This window comes from Dreissena polymorpha, chromosome 3, assembly GCF_020536995.1.
Source record: "Dreissena polymorpha isolate Duluth1 chromosome 3, UMN_Dpol_1.0, whole genome shotgun sequence".
Taxonomy (NCBI): domain Eukaryota; kingdom Metazoa; phylum Mollusca; class Bivalvia; order Myida; family Dreissenidae; genus Dreissena; species Dreissena polymorpha.
In genome coordinates, this window is record NC_068357.1 from 117,063,272 (window position 1) to 117,089,677 (window position 26,406).

Sequence of the window (26,406 nt, forward strand, 5' to 3'; positions counted from 1 at the left end):
TGAAGAATTTGGTGTATACCACTTTGCATGTATGTGAATCATTTCGATTAAATACGTAGGAAGTTAAACGCAACATTGATATTTTTCTTGACATCGGCATCGAGTCAAAATTCATGACGTGCAGTAGATCTACGTAATTTCGCTTCATGTAAACAACCTTGGTGCAATATCGTACAACGAGGTTTAAGTGCATTTTCTTTGAAACCACTCAAAATATCAATATGAAATTTTCAGTACAGTACACAGATGGCTATATGCTACAATTACGTACTGATTAGTTTGCCCTGAAATATATGCTTCTATGTAAAATATCTGTCCGAAATCTTTTGTATGAAGAAAACTTTTTTGCTTTTTCGTTTTGCTTAACGAAATATGTACAGTTAAATTGGGAATTGTTTTCTGAAGAATTTGGTGTATAACACTTTGTATGTATGTGAAACATTTCGATTTAGCACGTAGAAAGTTAAACGCAACATTGATCGTTTTGTTTAAATCGGCATCGCGCAAAAATTCATTACATGTAGTACGTCATTTCGCTTCATGTAAACAACCTTGGGTAAATATCGTACACCGAGGTTTAAGTCAAATTTCTTCGGAACTGTTCAAGTCATCACTATCAAATTTAAAGTACAATGCCCAGCTTATTGTTAGCTACAACTTTTCTATTGTAATTTTTGTTCCAACATACATGCTTATGAGATAAAAATCACGTTGAAAACGTTCGCAACAAGAAAACTTTTTCATCCTATCGCTTTTTGAAACAAAACTGATATCATCTTATAGAAAATTTCATTCCGAATATTTTGATATGACATGCGTGTATGTTTATTGTATCGCTTGATCAAGACTAGCCGAAAACCATTTTGCCTATAATCACGAATTCACTTTTTAAAGCACGAAACATGTACTGTAGATCGAACGTCATTTCTATCCATGTAAACAACCTTGGCTTGGGTGCAATATCTTACAATGAGGTTTAAGTCAATTTTCTTTGAAACCACTCATAATATCCAGATGAAATGTTCACCACAATATTCTATCATATGATAGCTACAATTTTTGTCTCGCCTATATTGTTCTCACACGACTCATTGTGTCAGATATTCAATTTTGCAAAATTCGCTAAGAAGAAAACTTTTTCGTGTTAAGAGCATTTATCTTCATTTTGGTATGATTTTGTAGGAAATTCAATTCCACGCATTTTGATGTATTACACTTAAACGTCTGTCTAAACACACAAACAATACAGTGCAATAACGATTTCGTACTAAACGCATTTCTGTCTTTAACTTTAGATTTTTACAACGTCGTCTTTTATCCATGTAAACAAACGAAACAAGATGTTAAGTTACATCGGTTTAACTCAATTTGCTCGATAGCGTCTCTTGATATTTAGATGATTTTTTCACCACAGTATTGCATCATATGATAGCTACAATTTTTGTTTCGCCTATATTGTTCTCACACGACTCATTGTGTCAGATATTTTACTTTGCAAAACTCGCTAACAAGAAAACTTTTTTGCGTTAAGAGCATTCATCTTTAGTTTGGTATGATTCTGTTGGAAATTCAATTCCACGCATTTTGATGTATAACACTTAGCTATATATCATAACACAACAATAAAACAGTCCGATAACGATTTTGTCATAAACGCATTTCTGTCTTTAACTTTAGATTTTTTTTCAACGTCATTGCATTTCTATGCATGTAAACAAGCGGGGAAAGAGTTTAAGTTGCATCGGTTTAACTCAATTTGCTCGAAAACGTCTCTTGATATTTAGATGATTTTTTCACCACAGTATTGCATCATATGATAGCTACAATTTTTGTTTCGCCTATATTGTTCTCACACGACTTATTGTATCAGATATTCAACTTTGCAAAATTCGCTAACAAGAAAACTTTTTTGTGTAATGAGCATTTATCGTTATTTTGGTACTAGCTTGTAGGAAATTCGATTCCACGCATTTTTATATATTACACTTTACCGTATGTTTAGACACAACAATAAAACAGTCCGATAACGATTTTGTCATAAACGCATTTCTGTCTTTAACTTTAGATTTTTACAACGTCGTCTTTTATCCATGTAAACAAACGAAACAAGATGTTAAGTTACATCGGTTTAACTCAATTTGCTCGAAAACGTCTCATGATATCCTGATGAAATTTTCACCATAATATGTAATCCTATGATAGCTACAATTTTTGTCTCGCCTATATTGTTCTCACACGACTCATTGCATAAGATATTCAACATTAAAAAATTCGCTAACAAGAAAACTTTTTCGTGTTAAGAGAATTTATCTTCATTTTGGTATTAGCTTGTAGGACATTCGATTCCACGCATTTTGATGTATTCCACTTAATCGTATGTCTAAACAAACAAAAAATACAGTGCGATAACGATTTCGTACTAAACGCATTTCTGTCTTTAACTTTACATTTTGACTCAACGTCGAAAACTCTGCGAATAGAACAGTGATTTCGTACAAAGTTTAAAGCGGGGGATCTTCCACACCACTTGAGATAACAACATGGGATTTTTATCATTTTGTTCAGTGCAATATTGGCTATAAATTATACGCTGATAAATTTTCTCTAGCATTTATGCGTGTGTGTTAAAATCGCAGATGTTTGATTTGAAAACGAGTCGCTGAATAGAAAACTTTTTTGTACTCATTGATATTGGGGTGATTTGAACATCTGCTTGTACAGAATTTAATTCTGCACATTTTGATACCACATACTTGATAGTGTGTTGAAAATTGGCTTCAATATTGACCGAAAACCATTTTGCTTGAAACACGCCTTTGATAAATTCTTCATAACATACAACGTCATCTCATTGAATCTGTTAAAGTGTAGATCTTCAGCGAAATGCACTATACGAAAAAGTTGAGGTCGTGTTTTCTCTTCAAATAGTTGACCGATCTACCAAAAATTTTCGCATTAATATAAAACGTGTTAATAGCAACAAGTTTTGTGGGGATCATTTTTTGCTAACATATTCGCATTAAGTAGAAATTCTTAGTTTTTCGCATGAAAATCACTTCACTGACAAGGAAAAAAATTCCCATTCAATACAAGTACATAACAATTGCTATCATTCTATAGGGAATTCTGTTCTGCACATTTTGATGTATGATACTCCACAATAGGTCTAATTACAAGAATACTGCTGAGAGAAAACGCATTCGTGCTTATAGAAATTTTGAACTTTTCAGTCGAGTTAAACCGAACGTCGTTAGATAGCGAATAGTTGATAAAACTGTGTTTGTATCGAAGCGGTTTATGTTAACTGCCTCAATAACGCGTGAACGCATTTCGATGAAATTTTCACAATCATAACCAGCAAATAGACAGTAACAATAAGAGTTTAAATATTTTGCAAGTAGATAAGTGGATATATGTCAAAATTTCTGTTTATTGGTAAAACTTGGGTTGATATGAAGAAAAGATTTTCATTTCGCAATATGATACAGTAATATTTGCATCATGCGATGGGGAATTTATTTCTGTGCATTTTGGTGTAACATACTTGATGTTTTTGTAAAACGCTGCAGTTATACGGGCAGAAAACCATATAAAAACAAACACACATTTCATGAATCGTAATTTTGACCCTTCGTTGTCAGTGCAAATCGACGACGTCATTTCAATGAAACTCATCTTTCAACTTAAAGGGGTGTTTACATATCGACGATAGAAAATTGTGTTTCTTTGACAGTGGTTTAAGTGCAATATCTATAGAACCAGTTGTCCAAATTCCATAAAATTTTCACCAGATGAACCGAAATTTCGATGCGCTCATACTGGTACTATTTGTGTATACAAAATCGAACGCGCGAGTTATGAAATTTTGATTTTAACGCAAATTTTCTCGATATTTCAAATTTTCAAGAACAATTGTACACATAACCATACTATTTGTATATCATTGTGTAGGCGCCAGTGTGCTGAACATTTTGATATATGTGGTTTGATATTTATTTTCTATATCTTCGTTGTACTAGTACAAATCACAAAACACAGTTGAAAAAATCACAGCGCGATAGTTGCTCTTTAATAAAGTTAGTGCGAAATCATATCGAGCTGCTTTCGTCAGTCGAACGTCATGAAAACATTTGAGTTCTCGGAATTGAAAATAAATATTGAATTGTTCAGGCTATGTAGAAAACTAAATGGGTATACGGGAATATTTTGTGCTGATGTTAAATGTTCAGTAATAAATATTTTGATGGATTACTCACATATTTGATATGATCTAGGATTATTTCAGAATGATAGGTTAGTAAATCTATGTTTGACTAGATTTTTTTATATACTCGCCTTTTGTCGTTTTAACATTGACTCTAAAAATCTGCGTTGAGTACGCCTCATAACAAAATTTGAGACCTAAAGACCATGGATTTGCTTTAACTCGAAGGAAATACTGGATGGATTGTACGGACTCATGCTTATCAATTTGTATGCCCATTCAAGCTGTGAGTGTGAATATTTCGGCTTGTATGGTCATGAAAAAATATCATCACAAAGTCAATATTTGTAGGATTTTTGCATGGTAAGTATGATTTTTAGATTTGTCATCAAATACACATTCGATCGTAACTCAAATCATGAAGAATAAACATTTTTCATGTGCTTTTCTGTCATTCTTCGTTTGGTCGTTGAAGGGTTCGGACGTGTTTTTCGAAGCTCTCGACGTCGTGACCTAATTATAATTTGAACTGCGCGGGTAAAGAACGCTCATTTGCGGCTTGGACATTGACCAATACGGACGTGTTTTTAAAGCGCTCTGAAAAAAGTTTTGACTTTTAAATTTTTTTTACTACGACAGAATCTTAGTTGACTGATGGTCTTTGACAAAGACAGACTTGTTTTTGTGAGCTCTGAACAAAATTTGACTTTGAAATATTTTTACGATTAAAAAGTTTCAGTTGACTTTTGAACGTTGACGAAGACGGACGTACTTTCGTGAGCTCTGACTATTGATGAAAAGTTTTCGCGTTATAGAATAGCGACTTGGTACTCAGGTTGTTGAATGACTGGATGACTGAAGTGTTAGGTTATTGTTATGAGATAACAACTTGACTTTGACTTGAGTTGTGAAATGAAATCATACTCTTATGCGATGTTAACTTTTGAACGTTTAGTATTGACTGACAACGAAATTTTGTGAGCGTTATATATGAAATGTTTGACTTACATTAATTTTTTTGAACGACTTGACTTCACTTTAAGTTTTGACATCGGACTGATCGGACGTGTTTTTTTAAGCTCTGACTGTTGTGAATAATTAAATTTATGTTGTGGTGTCAAGCGATTGACTGTCAGTTGAGGTTCAGATGTCGAGCTGTGCGGACGTGTTCATCGAGCTGCTGTCTACAAAAAACGTGAGTACAAATTTTTTTCGTTTTACTGTTTACAAGTTGCGTGATGATGTATGATGGTTGTAATGTGTTGGGTAGAAATTACTCAGTGCTGATACAGTGTCGATATGTTGTGATGAGCGATAATAGTGGATGATGGTGGAACAGAATATTCATTGAGCTATTTTGAGGAAGCGAACATATGATGGAAAAATGTTGCAAAAATATTAAATGCATGTGCTTATATGTACTAAATATGATATTGCTTTACTTGTATTTGCATGCTGTTAACATTTCTATTTTATTCCAGTGGGCTGTGGTGAGTATTGCAGATTTAACTTGTATGTGTGGTTTTTAGTTAACGATGCTTAATGAAAACTGTTATTGTACACTTAGTATGGAATGATGTGAATGATGATATGATGGGTAGAATTAATCAGTGCTTGTGTCTAGAAATGCTGAATGTTTATTGAAAAGGCTAAATGCTAGCCAGTACTAAGAGTTGAGCTACCGTGGGAATGTGAAACGAACTGATGGTGTAATATGATGGTGTATTGACATACTTTTCTTATATGTACTAAATATGATATTGCTTTACTTGTATTTGCATGCTGTTAACATTTCTATTTTGTTCCAGTGTGCTGTGGTGAGTACTGTAGATATTACTTGATTTTTAGTGTCTATGAATGCTGATGTATGATAGCTATAGCATGAGCTCAATGCTAACCAGTATTATGAGTTGATGTATTGTGGTGATGCTAATCAAACTGATGATGTAACATGATGGTGAACACTTACTGAATGCATAAAATTTATTGAATTGCATTTGTTGATATGCACTATAATATGATAAATGTATTGCTTTACATGTATATTTCATGATGTTTAATTTCAGTGGGCTGTGGTGAGTACTGTAGATTGTATTGCCTATGTATAGAATTCAATAAAAGATTATGACTGAAAACTGCTTTTGATTCTTTTTGAACAGTTTTAGGGACTATAAGTCTATAACAAAAATATGTCGGTTGGCGTTCATACAGCAATGTTTTGAGTAGTACAGAAATGTTTCTACGTTTGTGGTCGCCAGTTGTCTGTGATGTGTAAAGTGAAAAATACACGGAGCTTTGAATACAACAAACAGTTACTGTTTTAACACAGATTGTGTGCTATGCATTTTTCGATGTAGATCTTTTTCAGATTTGACATGAAATGTAGACCTGACATTTGAACAGAGCTGGGAAACGAAAAGGTAAGTTTGTTAAATTTCACAATGAACACTTGTGTTTTGACAAAAGAAGAGATAAAGTGAGTTTTGTCATCATCATGGTTTCTTTCAGAGTATAACTCGTGAACAGATGAAAACCTATTTTTTGCTAGATTTTCATGTACTCTTTTTTTGGATGATAAGTATGTCAGTAACTCAAAATCATACGGCTAGTACAGTATGGAACATGAATGCTTTGTTCAGATTTTCAGATGTGTGCTGGCAGTTCAAGTCTGGCAGCTGAAGTGAACAGTCGTGTTTTCTGGAGCTCCAACAATATGCTAGAAGGTAAGTAACTATGTTTGTTTTGCATTGCATGTTTTTATATGTTTCAGACTTTCAAGCAGAGATGTCATGCTGACTGGAGTTGAGCACAGGGCAGTGACAAAGTGAAAGGTAAGTACTTTTGACTGAATGTTTGTTCTATGCATGTTTTGTTTTAATACATTTCAGGAGTGCTTATCCAGTGATGATATGACAGTTGGAGTGAACAGTGGAGCCAAGCAGTCTTGTTTTTAGAGCTACTCAACAAGCCTTGAAGGTAAGTTTAGAATTTCTCAATGTTAGTGAATTGAAGTACTGTCACTTGCTTTTGGACAGTCGAACAGAACAGACGTGGTTGCGAGAGCTCTCATATCTGTTGTGTTAAACTGTTTTTATGATATGTTATGTTTGTTTGTTTGTTTGTGATGTACTATTTTTCAGATGCTGATGGCAGTGATGGGTTTTCAAGCTGACCTGAACAGAAAAGCACTCATATGGTAAGTACAAAATAGTTGTTATATGGGATGTTTTGTGCATGCTTTTATGTTTCAGGTGTACTTGCTGACAGCGACGAAGACGAATCAAGAAGAGGAACATTGTTGAGAAAGTGATTGGGACTTGCAAACAGGGTAAGTGTAACACTTGTGTTTGTTTAATTTGTAACATGCGTGCTTTGCTCTGTTTCAGATTTCACATGCAGAAATTAAACAGGATTTCAACTGCTGAGACACAATTCATCAAAAGTAAGGTAAGTTTTAATTCATTGATTTGAGTTGTACAATGTGTTCTTTACTTTATTTCAGATTCGAGTCACTGGTTTACACATGGAAGAAGATTTCCACGTCTGTTACTCAACTCTACAGAAGCAAGGTAAGTCGATCAAATTTTTGTTTTCATTGACTGCTGTAATGTGATGTTATGCTATTTTTCATGTGTGCTATGCAGAGATGGAGAATTCAATTTTAAGAAAGATTAACTGCTGCAGCTTAGCTCTGCTCTGTGTTGATTTTTGTTCAAAAACGTTTAAAATGTATGTGTGTTTTCAGATGTTTTGTTTCAGTTGATGTCCAGATGGCAAGCAGTACAGACGTGTTTCTTGGAGCTGCCAAACAGTGAGTACAAACGTTTTATATTTTTCAGTTGTTTACTCATAGAAGTCTGTGAAAGATGATAACAAGGGTTGAATTGCACAGTACTTGTGTCTAAAAATGCTGATGTGTGACGGTTTACTGAAAAGGGTAAATGCTAGCCAGTAACACTTGAGCAACCGTGGGATGTCGAACTAACTGATGATGTACTATGATGGTGAACACTTACTATGTGTATCGAAATGCTTTTGTTGTTATTTATTATAGACGATTTGATATTGGTTAACATTTGTTTGCATGCTGTTAACATTTCTATTTCATTTCAGTTGGCTGTGGTGAGTATTGTAGTATACATTTGTTTCAATAAATCATGATGAATGAAAACTGATTTCGATTCTTTTTTACAGTTTTAGGGATTATCACTCTATAACAACTCTGTCGGTTGGTATTCATGAGTGTGAGCTTAATACAGCAATGTTTGAGTAATACAAAAAATGTATGTACTCTTTTGTGGTCGCCAGTTGTCTGTGATATGTATAGTAAAAAAAACACAACACAAAGCTATGAAGCATACAATTGTTTCAAGGTTTTATCAATAATTGTGTACTGTGCATGTTTTGATTTAGTTCGTTTCAGATATGACATGACCTGAATATTTGACAGTCGAACAGAGCTGAGCATTGCAGAAAGGTAAGTGTTTTGTTTGATATTTACCATGCATACTTTGCTTTGCTCTGTTTCAGATTCACATGCAGAAAAGGTCTCATAGTAGCCTCAACTGTGAATAAGGATATCAACTGCTGTGACTAAACTGTTGAAGAAGGGTAAGTGGAACAATGTGTTTGTTTTATAAGTACCATGTATGCTTTATTTTGCTCTGTTTCAGAGTAGACATACAAACAGTGTCTTGCTTTGCATGCTATTTTTCAGGTCTCTCATGCAGTGAGGGAAAAGAAAAAGATTTCAATAAAGAATCACTGCTGCAACTCAGCTCTTTAAACAAGGTAAGTGTTTACTATGTTGTATACAAAATGTTTCTCTTTCTTACTATGTTTCAGGTTAACATTGCAGAGATGTTTTGACAGCTTGTGACAGAAAAGAAATTCAGCAGCTGTGTCTTGACTGTAGCCACAAGGTAAGTCGAAACAAATATACTGGTTTGTATGTTGTGTTGTTATGCCCTTCTATGTTTCAGACTTACATTGCTGTGACTGTTCCACAGTGGGTCAAAAAAGAGACGAATACAGGTTTCAAGAAGAAAATTGGCTGTTAAAACTCTGCACAAAATATGAGGTAAGTGAACTACTCTTTTGGTTTGTGTTGTGCTTTGTTCTGCTTAACTATTTTTCAGATTTGAGTGGTGGGTCGTTACAGAGCAGACTTTTTGACAAGTGAGAAATTGAGAAACAGAGAATGATTCAAGATCAGCTAGGTAAGTCTTGATTATTATGCATTGCTAAATGTTGTTTTCATTCCAGTATGGCTGTGGTAAGTACACAAACTTTCTATAATTTAATATTGAACTGTTTTTATGACCTGTATTCTGCATTGTAAAATGTCTGTTTTTCATTTCAGTATCCTGTGGTAAGTACAATTGCCTTCTTTAATTTTCATATTGAACTGTTTTGATGACTTGTATACTACTATGCAATGCTTAATGTTTTTTTCATTTCAGTAGCCTGTTGGTAAGTACACTAACTTTCTATAATTTCATAGTGAATTGTTTTGATGACCTGTATTCTGCATTGTAAAATGTGTTTCTTTTTCATTTCAGTATGGCTGTGGTAAGTACAATTGCCTTTCATATTGAACTGTTTTGATGACCTGTATTTTGCATTGTAAAATGTGTTTCTTTTTCATTTCAGTATGGCTGTGGTAAGTACACAAACTTTCTTTAATTTTCATATTGAACTGTTTTGATGACTTGTATTCTGCTATACAAAATGTGCTTTTTTCAATTTCAGGTCAGCAATGGTAAGTATAGTGTGTTTTTTTATGTATAATTTTGTATACATATTGTTTTTTTCATCATAGCATGTCTTTTATATTTATGCTTTGTGTAAGTAAAATGTTCATTAAATCATTCTTATCTTCAAACTAAAAATGTATTGTGCTATGCAAAATGTCTGTATGATTTCAGTTGCCAGAGGTGAGTACCATTACAGTTGAAAAGTTAGTTTTGTTTAGTTAAAGTTTTGGTTCACAGTTCTGTTTGTTATTTGGCAAAATTTACATGTATGCATTGAGTCTTGATTTCAGCTCGATTGTGGACTGAAGAAGATTGCCCGCAGAGGGATTGGATACAAAATACAAAGTAAGTACTGAGTTTCTTACTAAAAGTTTTGAGTTGTATTCATTGTGTGTTAATATGCTATGATTGCTATGAACATGACTTTTGTATTTCAGCGAAGACAACATAGGTAAGTAAAATTGTTATCTGTTTCATGTTTACTGTTACAGTTCAATATTGTGTTTATAAATTGTAATCTGTACAAACACATTCAAAAGTTTCTAATCATGCTTTCGATTTCATTTCAGCTTTACTGCTAGACGAGTGTTCTCTACTACTTGACGAGTCAGCTTTACTACCAGGCGAGCAGTGACAACAAGGCGCCTTTGTGGAAACAACACAACAAAAAAGTGAGTATTAGTTGAAATTGTTTTACTGTATGTTATACTTAAATGCAAAATTGTGCACATAAATTGTAAGTTGTACAATTACAATGAAAGTTTCTGATCATGCTTTCTATTTCATTTCAGCTGTACTGCTAGACGAGCAGTGACAGAAAGGCGCCTGAACATGCAACACAAAACAAAAAAGTAAGTATCAGTTAAACAGTTGGTAGAGTTGTGTGTTTTTCTTTAGCAGTTTGTGTTTACTATTTTATTTGATACATGGTATATTACACATGCATGTTTTTATCATTTCAGGCTGTTTACTTTCATCGTTTACTGTTTAACACAATTTGCTTTTCTATTTTCAGTGCCAATATACAAACCTTGATGTGGACACCGAGTAGTCAATACATACGTGTGGCGTACAGCTGCGACAAAACCGTGGGTCCATCGCACCGATAACTCGAACATTGGCCCGCGTATGGACATCAGTGCAACTTTGTGAATCCATGTAACTTTGTGAATCCATGTAACATTGCGAATATGTGTCGATCGAAAAATGTGTACATTCTGCACTGAAACGAACTCGGTGTTGCAAGTGGCAAGTGTTGACAGTGTGTATGTTTATGTTTATGTTTTTACATGAAAACTAAAGGAGATTGTTCTCCTACCTTTTTTTCCTTGTTTTATTGCGCTGGCCAGCAATATTGATGTATTGATGTATGTGTTTGTGTTTAAACTATGCAATACCAAAATCAAACAAAAAATAAACATTAACAGTCATTAACTGTGTTTGGGCGGCCGAGGGGTTTAAGACTCCACAAGTGTGAAGCGCACTGATAGCACTTGGGGGTGAACACCTCGGTATTTCGGTGCTAAAATGTTTTCACGGTGCTTATCTTGACGCACTGTTAAGACTACCAACCAGTTAATGATTGCTTCATCTTTAAACAAAAAGTAAGTCTCTACTTTGGCACAAGAGACTCCAAGTACCAAATACCAACAATTAAAAAGCAGACGTTTTTCAAAACTATGATCGCTGAGATTGATAGTCAGATGGAGTCCTGCCCAGTTAGCTGTGTAGCGGTCTAGGGCGGGGTTGCAAGTCAATACGAAATGAGGCGCTATAAAGCAACTCGTCCCCGTTATGACCGTCAATACTTTCGACACTATCTGGGAATCCTTTCAACACCACATTGTTGCGCTGTTGGAAGGGTGGTAGGCACGCATGGTGACATGCCTGTGCTTTGCTATGCGACACCATGGTATTTTCGTACGGTGACACGAAATATCTTAATCTGGCTCTCTCAGAAACGCAGGCACGCGTTGACCGAACCTGACCGATGACCGAGCAATAACATTTCTATTAAGTGCTTCAATGCACAAAGTCTGCTAGGCTGGGTGGGAAGGCGACTTCTCTTGTCTGAGCACAAGAGGAACGGTCACAAGTCCGTGAAAACGCCGAGTGACACCACTAGCTTTCAAACGTACAAAGCAAAAAACTTTCAAACTTGAATTTGAGGTAAAAAAAACTATATAAACAACTAACCGTTATAAGATATTTGCCATATGGCAACAAACTATGTTTCTCAATGTTGCGTTGAACATTAATTGCGCCTTACGAACTACTCGTGTTGAGACTTACATTGAGTGACTCGTTAACGTAAAGCAGTTACTCGCTTTTGACTGCATACACATTTTGTACAACGGTTCGTTATTGGTATAACTTGTCTTTCAGTGAGGCACATTAACATAAACGTTCAACAGTATTTAGGCTTTATATTGCGCTTGTAGAATATACGAACAAAACACACTACATAAATGACGTTTAGGGATTATTTTGACTTTCCATTTGAGATGATATGATGAAAAAGTATATACATCAGTTTAAGCGACTTTCATGACATTCACCACATGGCCATAAACTTGCGTTATTCAATGAAATGTTAAAATTTCGCTAGCAAAATAAATAAAAACTATATACGCAGTTTCATAACTTTCGATGTATGATCATGAAGTTTGAAATTGTGCAAAGCAATTTTGCGTTAAAAGTTGCATGTAGTTTTATCCCGATCTGAAACGTTTCGCTACAATACAGCCGTATTCGAAACTCAACAACTCAAATGTTTGTACAGAACAATACGAATGTTCCCATTTTGAAACGACAGTAAGTTAAACAAACATTTAGTGGTAAAGCGACATTTCTTGTACTCAAATAGGAGAAACGGTCACGAGTCAGTACACAAATCATAGCAAAACTACACTCTGCAGCTTGTATGAAACGTGTTTACAAAACCAAAGTAGTTCAAAGCAGAACGCTTTTCCTTCTTCGAGGGAGAAGAAATCTGGGTGCAAGTCCCGGCTTTGGTTATAACACGAATACTACTCGCTGCTCAATAGCAATATTCATCATCCTATCCTTAACCATAATACCACTAGGCTCTATTAAGAGTAGCTTTGGAAAGGGAGTTAATAGCAGCTGCATGAGTGCTTTCATAAAATGTAAACGGTCGACCTATACGGTTGCAAAATTGAAATACGATTTCAATGTTTTGAAGCATAATGTCTACATCGGGACCAAATGCCCATAGGTTCGATTTCGACTTGCTACACTCACGATTGAAATGAACCGTTTGAACATTCGCTGATAATAGGCATGCAATAACAATCCAACGCTGAAATGACTCACACTCCTACGCAATTAATTTTATCGCGGGACCAAATACCCATAGGCTCGATTTCGAGTTGCTGCACTCACAATTAAAATGAACCAACAAATTGTCATCGAGTACATGATTGAAATGTACCAGCAATTATTCGCTGATAAAAGGCACGCAATAGCTATTAAATTCTGAAATGATTCTGAAATGATTCACACACCTACACAGGCAATTTTATCGCGGGACCAAATGCCACTAGGTTCGATTTTGAGTTGGTATAATCGACATCATTTACTGAATTTTTAATGTTCAATAAGGTTGCCTTTTATCTTATTTTCGGTTTAGTTACCCGTTCATGTCAGATTGGATCCCAATCCGATTAGGTTCAATTTTAGGAGGAAGATGGTGTTACTATTACGGACGTCCTGAAGATTTGTCATATGAGCTGTGCCGTGGGGATTGATCAATAATGTATATTTATGACGTTAGAGGGGCAAAATACTTTTTTGCATTTACGTGTAGAAAACCCTGTCAAACACAACAGCTTATTTTGTTTTGCTCGAATTATTTGTAAGAGCATGACTTTGGTTAAAATCAACAATTATAATGATGATCCGAATGATGATAGTGATGCAGATGATTATGATTTTCAAGTATTTTGATAAAAGCGGATAATAAATATATCATAAATATATGTGAGTAAGATTAATGGAAGAAGACGCATTGAAAGGTCGTTTGCGTTCGCCCAGTGATTATCATTCCTATTTAAATGACATTCATCGCAGAACATGACGAAGAGTCACACAATCAGTTGTTGTGCCTTGCACGAAGTGGAACAAACCATCTCTTATCTGATTTTGAATCACGACAGTTCTGTTAAGAAATCACGATCACGTTGTGTCCACGCATACACCATGCACATATAAGCAGAATACGCTTACAGATATGCATCTGATACTCATACAGCGAAAATGATTCGAGCTCTCCATGTGTTCGCCCTGGTGGCTTTTGTTGGTAAATAAACTTAGTTCATTATATATTTTATAATTTAAGCATATTTACAGAATTATTTTATGGTCAGGTTTGTTTTAAGATTGTGAAATTTTGTAAAGATCTATATTGAAATTTCGAGAAGTAAAATGCGAACGTTTTATAAATCAATAATAATACTTGTCACATACTGACACATTGTTTACTTTTACATCTAAATATGTGTTTTACTAAATTGCATGGTGTGCTATGGTCCAACGATGTTGTACACTCTCTACTCTGAGCATATTGCCTTACCCCATACATGTCGAGCCGTTTTGTTTTCGCCTTTTTCTGGTCATTATTTTATATATGTAAACGCAACCTATCACTGCAGCCTACGTGTCGGCCTTCTGTACCACTGATGCCGACTGTCCGACAGGTGTCTGTGGACATGGTGAAGTGAACAGCTGTCTCCTCGTGAATGGAGCAGGCGGCGGCAATGGCGAGAAGCAGTGCAAGTGTGTGCACCATAAGAAGAGAGGTCAGGCAATCCATGTTTTCTTACTATCGATTCAACGACTTGCTTAATATACACACAGTTTTTATTATTTTTTTTTTATAAATTTATTTTTCAAAGAATTGCATCATATTGCTATTATTTTAAGAACAAAATATATTTTTTACCTTAACATTCTAATTAACAGTTTTTAAGATTGTTTAACTTAAACAGTTAAGGGATAAAATTATCTTTCTGTCTGGTACCACGAGCATCCATTTTGATATTGAGGAATAAAATAACCATAAAATAACGATTAGATGAAAAACATTGTCAAACCGAGTTAAATTTACAAGTAATTATTAAAGACATAATTGTTTTTCGATTATACTCTTATTATATCTTTAGCACGTCTGTCTTTCCCATCAGTTATTGCAAATGAACCCAAAATAAATATTTGTGAAATCTATTCGAACAAAACACTGTCTTCCACAGTGTATGCATGTATGTTTCAATGATGATGCTTTTTTTTACTTTCGCGGATGAATAATTAAACGTAGCAAACTTATCAGTAACCCTGATATAGATGTGAATGGCTGCACTAACAACTTTTCAGGTAGCCCGTATTCTTGGTTTACTTGATTGTTATGTAAAGCGGTTAAACGAAGAAATGCTGTGTCTGGAAACACATTTTCAAATGTGGATATATCTGTGCACGGTACGCCGTATTAAATAATCGCAGCGCACTCCTAGACACCGGCAATTATTGCATGTGCGTTAAGTGCAACTCACCATTAGCCTGTGCATTCCGCAAAGGCTCATCAGGGACGACACTTTCCGCTTTTGTCGGATTTTCCTTTTAAGAAAGTATATTTTTGGCAAAATCAAGTTAAGCGGAAAGGGTTGTCCCTGATTATATTGAGCGGACTGCACAGGCTAATGTGGACGGCACTTTTAGCACAGGCAGCAAACCCCGTTTTGACAAAATATGGCTCAATTATTTCAGCTGATGAGTGCCAGACAAACAGTGACTGCGCCCACACTTCATGTCCACATGGAAAGCATCACGCTTGCCTTCAACACGGCTCCACTGGCGAGAAATACTGCGGCTGTGCATAATTTCAAATAATGGTTTATATCTTTTATAATAAAAGAATCAATAAGAGGGTCTGTTTTGTTTATCAGGTATCTTTATTTTTTTTAAAGCCTTTTTGTTAAATGGTTATCTTAGCTAGAACGTCATTATGATGACCTCATAACATATATGAGACAGGGTGTGTATCTTATCAAGGAGATGTGTGTATCTCATTGTTTCTAACATGATAAGTTAAGTAGGGCAGCTGTATACCTTTGTTATTTAATGTCTTATTTAATATAATATGTTTATATCTTATTATAACTTGTATAATCATGTAATCGAAAAACGGTATTACGCCATATGCAGTCATTGCATCATGCACAGGAGCTGCCCTGTCCGCTTTTGAGACCATGTAACCTCTGGGACTTTATAGATGACACATTCTATACATAGATGGTGACGTCACTGCGTTATTGTCAGTAAGACCGGTGTGTACACAATGTAGATGACAAGGTATCTACTGACCAGACTGCGCGTGATAGCGCAAAATATATTATTTTGTGTCAATCAAACCAAATGATAATTACAGTATATATTAACATTCAATACACAATTGATCCAATCAAATAAAAAAACAACACAAAAACAGTAAGCCGAACAAGAGTATAATGGAAATTCGTATACGTCATATATCCGTCAATAGTGTTGATGAGTAAGCGCTTGATCTTTGAATAATACCCGTCACTTAATGGACCTAACGCCGAGGCATGATATACTCTGTGACAAATAGTTTGTTTCGAACGCACCGGGAATGGGAAGTATCTTCGCGTCACAACTTGTTCTCCAGTCATTATTTGCTCTTACAAAAGCACATCACCCATACCTGAAATGAACGAAAACTGTATTGAATAAAAGATTACCACGATGCAACAACGCTACTTACGAATGCCTAAGTATTGCTTGTAATGAAATAATGCAAGAAAGATATTTTAGTGACATAGAATTGTGTTCTTATTTTTTAGAAAAAATATTTTTTCCAAACCATTGCGTAAAATTATTGATAAAAAAATCAAAATTATTAATCAAATAGCCTGAAAGTTTATGTTACTTATTAGCTTACATCGTATAATTTACACAAAGTATCTCACATAATTATCTTTCGATCAAGCGTGTTTGCTTGGTTGTATATGAGCTGTCTACTTGTATGCTAGAGTTTAAGTTGATCACATTCATATGACATTATATCGCATGGCTGTGAAATTGAAATCAGCATAGGATAATTATTATAAAATGACACGCTTTCATTTTTTCTATCTGTCCATCCACTTAGCAGAAAGAAACCTTCTTCATTGTCACGATATTTGATATAAATAGGCCAACTTAGCCCTACGTGCTTAAGGTTGAGCCTTTGTGGTCAGCGATAGTTAGTCCTTCGGATTACTTTCATTCGTCATCCAGCCAGCATTGACTTACACAACACATACGCCTTTACATCGATATAATTGCATTGTGTGTAGTTATATATTAAAGGGATCTTTTCACGCTTTGGTAAATTGACAAAATTGAAAAAAGTTGTTTCAGATTCGTAAGTTTTCGTTTTAGTTATGATGTTTGTGAGGAAACAGTAATAATGAACATTAACCATGCTCTAATATAGCCATTATATGCATCTTTTGACGATTTTAAAACCTAAAAGTTATAAAGCGTTGCAACGCGAAACGATTGAATAATTTGGAGAGTTCTGTTTTTGTCGTTAAATTTTGTGAAACTACGAAGATTGCTTATATAAGGTATACAATACGTCAACAATGTGTACTCGGCGGAATAGCTCAGTAGGCTTAGCGTTTTTACTTCAGGACTCTGGCAGGACTCCAGGGGTCACTGGTTCAAAACCTGCTCCGGGCAATGTTCTTTTCCTTTTTTTAATTTTTTTCTTGATTTTTTACTGGAGCTTTTACGATCCAATGTTTACATTTATCAATATAAAGCATTTAATGAATAAGTTAAAAAAATGCCAAAATCTGTGAAAAGGCCCCTTTAATAAATTCTAATTATATATCAATTATTTATGATTTATGAATAAGGATTTATGCGAATCGCTTAACAACTAATATTTATCTAAAATTAACAATCAGGTATTAATATTTAAAGCTGTAGACTCAAGAATAATACTATTGACTTACTACGAATCCTTATTGACCTAATAAAAAATACACACACCCAGCTTAAAGCAATAAAACGTGATTATTATACACGCGGAAAATGGTGACCTATGTGTCTATGAGCTTAGCTAAACATTGTTTTGCACTTTATAGAAAGACTTGTTTTTAATAACGGTATTCGATTATTTTGGACATGATGTCGGTGTTGGTTGTACTGAGCACATTATCATATTAAGAACATCCACGGTTAATTTTTAAGGATTCAGTGTGTTGTCTTGCATTATGTATAATGCATCAACATGAACTCTCTTTTTTACATAAATTGAAACAAATATTAAATACAATTTAGAAAAAACGCGTCTAAAAATGTGTATATTTGCATGTTTTAAATAAGGTTTATTCATGAGCTCGAGTAAACTGGTTTGAGTTTGATAAAATACAAGCATAACTTGCACTCGAGGTCGATGAAAATCAGCACAATTTTATAGGAACAAGACGCACTCTTTATATAAAATAATTTATGTTGTTCTCATTTTCTTTCAAGGCGTACTCCTTATATAAATTTAAAAAAATATGTTCCCATTTTCATGTGTTTTTCTACACGAACAGTTACGTTTCGTAATTCGTATGGCTCATATGATCCAAATCACATGCGATGCACGGCGACACATGGAGTCATCCTACGTTTGGACACAGATTAATTGACAACTGTGACCTTGTGCTGGTGAGGACCAAGTATAAAAGGCTATAAATGCATATTATACAAAGATTCAGCAGTGAAGTATTATATTAAGAAGATATTGTTTTACATGTGTCTGACTGTTCGTGGCTTGTCAGTACAACAACTACAAAACCTGTTTGCTGAATTTTTTTGAGCAAGTGGACAGGTAAGATTTAATGATATATTCTCGTATTAGAGTGATAATTAACTATGTTTGTATGCGCCTTATTGATATTAACTTTCTTCTGATCTATTTTTAATACTTATGATCGACATCTTAATAGTGTCCGTAGCGTCATTCATAAAGACTGATGATCTCCATGCGAAGTAGAATGGTACTGTATGTCTCTGTCGGTCTTCTATACGTGTGTCTGTTCCATGCGAATTGCGTTATTGTCATCACATTGGTTTAATCTTTAGGGTTGTCTTATACATGTACATACTTTTGTAAATATATAACAATTGCAATGATTTATAATACAATAAAAGAGAGTAAACGCTAGTAATTTTAAACAATGCAACATGTGTTTGTGTCTTAGTTTAAATGTATCTCTAAATGGCAATTGGGCTTTTTTCGTTCGCAAGAACTAAATATTTCGAAATTCAACCTTTGATTTATATAAGATTGATTTATCAGATAAATGTTTTCAAACTATTCTTATTAAAGTGCCCCAGTGTATATGGAATCTTTTTATATATCTATAATTATTAATATAAGTATAACAAACAAGCTTTAACATATTCATATAAAATATTAATATGACACGAAAATTTATATCTTAGTCCCGTATCACAATCCAAATTATAACTTGTATGCGTACCATATAACAGAGGGGGAAATCACGTGACAAACAAGATGGCGACGTCCATGCCGAGGCATGTATTTTTAGTCGTTTTATACCCTGTATAACTTGCATTATTTTTTTTTATTCCGCTCACTTTCTAGCAATATTAGGAAGAAAGTTACTGGCTTTTATTTCATAGTAATATTCGCTCTATATCTCGACTTTACTCGGTGCGAAATTTCTTAGCGGGATGACCTAATTAGGGCTCCACTAAGAAAATTTGCGGGGAGTAAAGACGAGATATAATGCAAATTAAAATACGAATTAACGCTTATCACCGTTTTACTAATATGGCTGGAAAGTGAGCGTAATTTAAAAATTAAACAGAAGTAATAACTGGTATAAAACGGCGAAAAATAACCGTCTCGGTATGGACGTCGCCATCTTGACTATCACGTGATTACCCCCTCTGTTATAAGCCGGTTCGATATCTTCTACTCTGATACAGACTTGTTGTTTTGTGATAATCACGTGTGAAATGACGTCTTTGTATTTGACTCGCATATATTTAAATTATGACATATGGAGTTGCTATACATACACATCAATCATCATTTTTAGGTGTTACCATGAAGATCGTGCTTGTTGTCAGCGTGGTCCTTGCTGCTGCTCTGTCTCGGTCTGACGCACAAAGAGACGGAGGGTCTGGCGGATCTGGCGGATCTGGCGGTGTCGTTGGGAAAGGCGTAAATGGCGGCGTTCGCCGATGTGGATCCGGTGGACACAGCGATAGCGGACGAGGTGGAATAGACGATGGCGTGTCTGCACTAGTAGTCGCAGGAAGTTTACCTCAAGACAATGGCAAAATTGGCGGGGATATGGGTCGAGACGGTAGCCGAGTTAGTGGAGATGTAGGGCGAGACGGTGTGCGAGTTAGTGGAGTAATGAGTCGAGACGGAGGCCGAGTTGGCGGAGATATGGGTCGAGACGGTGGCCGAGTTAATGGAGACATGGGTCGAGACGGTGGCCGAGTTGGCGGAGATACAAATCGAGACGTTGGCAAAATTGATACAGTTTTAAGTCAAGACAGTGGTCGAGTTGGTGGTAATACGGGTCGGGACGGCGGTCGAATCGGTGACGATGTTGGTCGAGACGTTGGCGAAGTAGGGGGAGGTGTAGTCCGAGACGGTGGTAAAGTTGGTGTAGATATGAATCGGGGCGGCGGTGTAATTGGCGGAATAGTAGGCGGAGATGTAGGCAGAGACGGTGGCATAGTTGGCGTTGAAACGGGTCGAGATAGTGGCCGAGTTGGCGCAGATGTAGGCCAAGACGGTGCTCGAGTTGGCAATGATATGGGCCGTGCCACTGGTCAAGTTGGCGTAGATATGGGTCAAGGCCGTGGCCAGATTGGCGGCGATATTGGTCGAGACGGTGGCCAAGTTGGCGGAGAAATGGGTCGGAACGTTGGCCAAGTTGGCTCAGGACCCAGAAACTAAATTCTTATATTCGCATATAATTTAATATGTTTTAAGAATTGCATTTGTTGAATATTTAGAAACTTATAACATATATTTTAATATGCAAGATTTTATAATTGTATAAATATGTTTTAACTTTCCTATAACACGTTTCTTGAAAGCATGCTCCATTATTAAATAAGTAATCAGTGTTTGATTTCTTTCCTATGTTTTACGTATTTATATTTTCGTCGTGCCATTTTTTTTCAAAGTAATCAACTTTACTGATCAGTAATACAATGTGCGTGTTTTCCAAGCATATGAGTTGCGTTCTGAGAAAACTGGTCTGAATTCATGTGCGTTAAGTGTCGTACCAGTCCGAACAGGCTAATCAGGAACGGCAGTTTCCACCTAATTCAGATTTTTTGCTAAGAAGAGACTTCATTTAAACGAAAAATGCAATACAAGTGTCGTCCCTGATTAGCCTGTGTGGACTGCACAGGCTTATCTTGGACGACACTTTACGCTCATGCATTATGCCCAGTTTTCTCAGAACACGACTCATATGTAACCAGACAAGTTTGTAAAGGTACTTACGCGTTCTCTGAACGAGTACAAAAGTTCACTAGTCTAACGGTGCTTATACCACGTGACTTTTTAAGATCAGTGTTGGGAGAATAAAGCGCGGGCCAGTAAACATTTTTAATGATGTCTTTTAAAATTTTTCACCATTTTTAATACTTGTAATATGAAGTCCCCACACTGATCCGACATTTTTTTAACCGTTCAAACGCGCGGTTGCACTTTACTTTTAAAAATACTTATTTGTTTAAAAAGATCATTATACCTATAAAAAAAACTCTTACGAATGAGCGGGCTCTCTCCTTTATCACATTAAAAATGTTGAAATATTTAAAAAGCGATCCTTAAAACTGCTAACTGGGTCGCGCTTTATTCTCCCAACACAGATCCGAAAAAATCACGTGGTAACAAAATGAGGTCGCGACAGGGCCGTTATTCATATCTAGCGGGCCAATATAAATTTTATCAGCCCGCTGAGCCGGGCCGATTTTTTCATATACAAAAAGAATGGAATCGCGCGACTTTTACTGAACAAAATGGCGTCCAAATTAAGCCTTTGCCAACGTTGATCAATAAAATTGAGCTTCAACTCAACGAGAGAATCGAACATGATTATAATGACTTAATAGAAGAAGACACACATACCTCGATGACAACTTAAATCCGGTTCTTATAATAATAAAATAACAAAGATTTGTAATTCCATTTTCTGTTATTCCATCCGTTTATCTACTTTGATTTTAAATCACCCTTTTGTAAGCGATTGCGTCGAATGCTTAACACTGTCACCATAAACACGATTTACGAAATCGAATGTCGAAGCACATGTAAAAGTCTCGATTATTTTACTATATACTATATATATATACTAACAAGGGATAGAACTAGTGTTTCCCCTTTCCAATAAAAGCAATTAAAATAACAAAAACGATTTGTTTTCTTTGTTATTGTTAATTCAATCACCGAAAAATACGAACTGTACCGTAATATTTGATATTTTTTTCATAAAAAGACTGACATTTTGCGAAAAAGCCAAAAGCTATCAAAATCGACACTGGTTTGCAACACAAGGTAAACAAGTAATACCCCTGTAAAACATCGATAGGCGGCTATTTTGTATCATTTATACCATATGCACTAACAAAGTAGCAACCTTGTGAACAGATCGTGCGCGTGTTATTCATGACTTATTGAATTAAACTTTATATTTTTAATAATTTCCAATCAACTTCAGTAAACTTTTCTTCATAGTTGTAATTGTCGTTTACAATGATCTCCTATACCCGGCTTGTATTTAGTTGTCAAAGGTTAAGCCGGGAAGCAATATCGTTCGGTGGCGATTTTTACAACAATGGCGATTGAAGCTGTGCAAAGTAAATGAGAAAACAACATGTTTTAAAACCAGACGAAATCAAAGTAAATGTTAAGATAAAGTAATACGCCTACGAAATAATTCAATGTTTTTTTTCGAATAGTCTACCATCGGAAATCGCACGCAATCTTAGGTCTTAATGTTTTTTCACAGGTGAAATTCAGAAAAATAATTGTTGCAAACCCGTGCCGACTGAAATTGTGGCTAGTTCAGTAGTTGTATCCCTTGTTAGTATATATAGTATAGAGTAAAAAAATCGAGACTTTTCCCTGTGTGTCGAAGCGATTATAATAATTCTATTTCTATCGAAGCTCCCAATTATGTTTGTCAAACACAAAATCCGAAATATGTTTTAGATTCGTTCGATGCTTGAAAAATATTTAACTGTTAAATAAAAATCCTCCACGTCCGAATTGTTGTCATAAAATCCAGGAGTCTAGGCTAATTTCGTCATTGAAATTACGTCACATGAGGTACGTCATCAATTGCGTAATCAATTGAATGAAGATAAAAGTACGGAAGGCTGTTTCAGTTTAAATTTTAGTGAAGGACCAAAATAGTATGATATTGTCACGTAATTACACGTTGTTCGTTGATAATACACAGTTATAACCAAAGTTCCTTTCTGTTTTTATCGAGATTTATTTCTGTTAAATAATTTCTAACACAACGCTTTCAATGTTTATGAAGTACAATTTTACATCGCGGTGGCCGACATGGCCACCACCTCAAGAAAGCGTGACTACTCTACTCGATTGTCAAACTTAGCACTCCTCTTCATACAACGCAGATGCCAATTTATACAATAATGGACAAATAAATTGGGTGACGGCTGTCTGGATGATTGACTTTAACATGAGTTGAATTACCTGATACGGGATGGCTTTATGTGTGACTTACATATCTTGTGCATATATATGCCAATAATTAAGCAAACCACGTTTGTTTAACTGCATAAATGAAAGTTCACCTGTCATTTAACATGAAAATATACACAAATTAACAGTGCTGCATGTGCTTACCATAGACATAACTAATTAGTGAACCCAGCCATGGGCAATAACTTGGTGCATTTTTCTCGTCTAATTTGACGACGACATTTGATGCCCATTTATGCATTTCTTCATGAAGACAGATATTATGTATTCAGTTACACCGAACAATGAATATACATGAAATACACCAATTATGCGACATGAAATACACCAATTATGCGACAATATGTGATATAAACGATAACACACGGCAGAGCTGGGCAGGACGTCTAAAATCGGCCTTAGCCGCATAATGGCCCTCGGGCCAAAGGCCCTCGAGCCGTTATGTCGGCATCGGGCTGATAATAGACGTCCGGCACAGCTTTGCCGTGTGTTATTGTCTAAATAACTTATTCGACCTAGGACTCGTGTTCTTTCTGAACGCCAGAACGGGAAAGGGGAGACTTTACAACAATTTAAACTATCGCCCATTTTGTTGTGCTTGCGTGTATATCTGTGCTTATTGCGCGTTCTCTTGATTTTTTAAACTAAGAAAGGCAGAAATCAGCAACCATATTTTTGTGCAGAATTGATTGATTTAAACAAGGCGATAAACACCTAACTGTTGCTACGTTGAGATTCGAGCTTTATCGACAATTGTCGTGATTTTACGTAAAAACACGAATGATGAAAGCTGTGTTTGATTCATATCTCTTATTTTGAGTTGTATTTCCTGCTTAAGTCCGAATGATGTATTTGCGAAGGAAAATCTTACCTCAATTATACTTGAATTCTGTGAATAACGCTCTTAAACTATACATGTCAGTTTTATATAAATATAAATTTTATTTATACGTACTTTGTAGCGCCGTTAAATGTCGCATCGCTACGAGGCTACGAGATTTGTCGCAACGTTGACGATAAATGTCGCAAGGACCGATATATGTCGCAAATCCTACTGACGATATATGTCGCAACTTTAACGATAAATGTCGCAAAAATTTCAACTGCCGATATATGTCGCAACATTAACGACAAATGTCGCACACCTTTGTAAGTCATGTTAAAATTAAATGGTGAAGTAAACATGACTAAAACTTCAAAGTAAGATCTAGATTACCCGACAGGGTTCTTTGGGTCGATTTCCACCAGAATGCTCAGTTTTTAGTGAGTATTGTCCGAACTGGTCAGTTGTGGTCAGTATTGTCACAAATGTCAGCTGCGGTGAAGATCGACCGAAGCGGTCATATTTATTCATTTTCGACCAAAAACATTAAGTTTTATTCAAAATGAAAAAAATCCTTGTTTTGAATTGATCGGAAATCGGAAAAACGAGGTGCCCGTAAGTTTTCTTTGGGTTTGAGGCCGTTTGGACAAATTTGGTTATATGAGGTCAGTCTTACAGGAACCATCTGAGTAAAACAAAATGTGAATCCCTCTGTTTATCTGCTGGAGACTGACAACTTTGCCATCTTTAAATAAGCGATAAAAGGCGAATATTCTTGGGTAGAACCGTCAATCGCACCGGTACCTGCTCAGCTCTTTGGCTCATTGTGGGGCCGGCAAAGGACAATGCCTTTCTATGAAAACTGCCAGGAAATACTGGTTCTCTTCTGAAACAGTTGGTCGTGCGGGTGCAGCTGCGCAAATTGCCAATGCATTAGATACTAAACCCATAATAAAATTATCGCCGGTTACAGCTAACTTTACTGTGTGAACGGCTTTACACCCAACGTCAGTAATCAGTCTCAAATGACAAGGACTCCGTGTCTGTCGTAATTACCTGTAAACTGAACAAGCTGTACGATTTTCCAACCTAAATTTGAAGAAATGCTAGCACTTAGGTCTGTTTCAATTCAATATTGTTGTACGGCGACAAGATAAGTTCAGTAGCTGAAAAAGTCTCTTTAACGACACATACATTACTGTTGTCATTGACAAAAATAAGATACAAAAGACAATTCTTCATAGAAATAAGAATATATTTATGGCATTTATTGAATATGTTAATTTTACCAGATTATATTCAAATCTTCACAGTTGTCTAACAAATATTTCGTTTTTGTGCTCCCCTGAACGTTTTCGGATCTTTGCAAGGGTGGTTTAAGGAGGGCGGAGGCGGCATGCGTCCCCCCCCCCTTAAATCAGCCAATATTTTTTAAAATTGAAATGCGCATATTTGGACCTTAAAATCGAATGCCAAAGGCTGCTTAACCAAAGAAAATGCCTTCGGCGATGGAATTGGATAGCATAAACTACTGTCAAACGTTTTAGGGTTAACAATTTTTCATTAAAGTACCCGCCCCATATAAAACTTGACCTACGCCCCTCCCCGTATTCGAAAACCCTGGATCCGCACCTGCTTTGATGTCACAAAAATAATATCACAAATTTACAGGTGTTCAGATGACAGCCACAGTACGAAAGTCTTATTGGTAACAATCATTTTTACAGACAAATCTATTTACTTAAATAAATGGCAGCAAAATGAGATCGTCCATCTAGTTGACATTTAGTTTAGACATGTTTCTACAAGATGC

General features: G+C 35.6%; 2 protein-coding genes and 1 long non-coding RNA gene across 27 annotated transcripts in view; all 3 read left to right on the plus strand.

The window, feature by feature from the left end:
• LOC127871167 (uncharacterized) overlaps positions 1 to 15,900 on the plus strand; it is a 55,333-nt gene extending 39,433 nt beyond the window's left edge. The window contains exons 1-3 of one of the 2 annotated variants that reach the window (XM_052413901.1): positions 14,139 to 14,281; positions 14,634 to 14,780; positions 15,742 to 15,900. In XM_052413901.1, coding sequence (XP_052269861.1) covers positions 14,239 to 14,281; positions 14,634 to 14,780; positions 15,742 to 15,854 — 303 coding nt within the window. In that variant the 5' untranslated portion in view covers positions 14,139 to 14,238 and the 3' untranslated portion in view covers positions 15,855 to 15,900. Of the gene's footprint in view, positions 1 to 14,138; positions 14,282 to 14,633; positions 14,781 to 15,741 lie in introns of those variants that run through there. The other variant, XM_052413903.1, reaches the window with a different exon arrangement.
• On the plus strand, positions 4,678 to 12,015 carry LOC127871168 (uncharacterized). 24 transcript variants are annotated; one of them, XR_008045194.1, is made up of 7 exons: positions 6,150 to 7,532; positions 7,707 to 7,773; positions 7,964 to 8,015; positions 8,318 to 10,305; positions 10,530 to 10,631; positions 10,752 to 10,811; positions 10,976 to 12,015. It is a non-coding gene; the product is annotated as an uncharacterized LOC127871168 (long non-coding RNA). The 24 variants fall into 24 exon arrangements; XR_008045183.1 differs by having other exon boundaries at positions 6,150 to 8,815; positions 8,922 to 8,995; positions 9,187 to 10,305; XR_008045186.1 differs by having other exon boundaries at positions 6,150 to 8,015; positions 8,735 to 8,815; positions 8,922 to 10,305.
• Positions 15,901 to 18,751: 2,851 nt separating the features above from the next.
• Positions 18,752 to 20,977, plus strand: LOC127872529 (uncharacterized PE-PGRS family protein PE_PGRS46-like). The gene is made up of 2 exons (XM_052415853.1): positions 18,752 to 18,862; positions 20,103 to 20,977. The coding sequence occupies exon 2, from the start codon at positions 20,111 to 20,113 to the stop codon at positions 20,975 to 20,977; it is 867 nt and encodes a 288-aa protein (XP_052271813.1). The 5' UTR covers positions 18,752 to 18,862; positions 20,103 to 20,110.
• Positions 20,978 to 26,406: the final 5,429 nt, after the last annotated feature.

Bases quoted from the DNA above. Each gene is read 5' to 3' on its own strand.
- LOC127872529 (XM_052415853.1), top strand. From the start codon at position 20,111: ATGAAGATCGTGCTTGTTGTCAGCGTGGTCCTTGCTGCTGCTCTGTCT.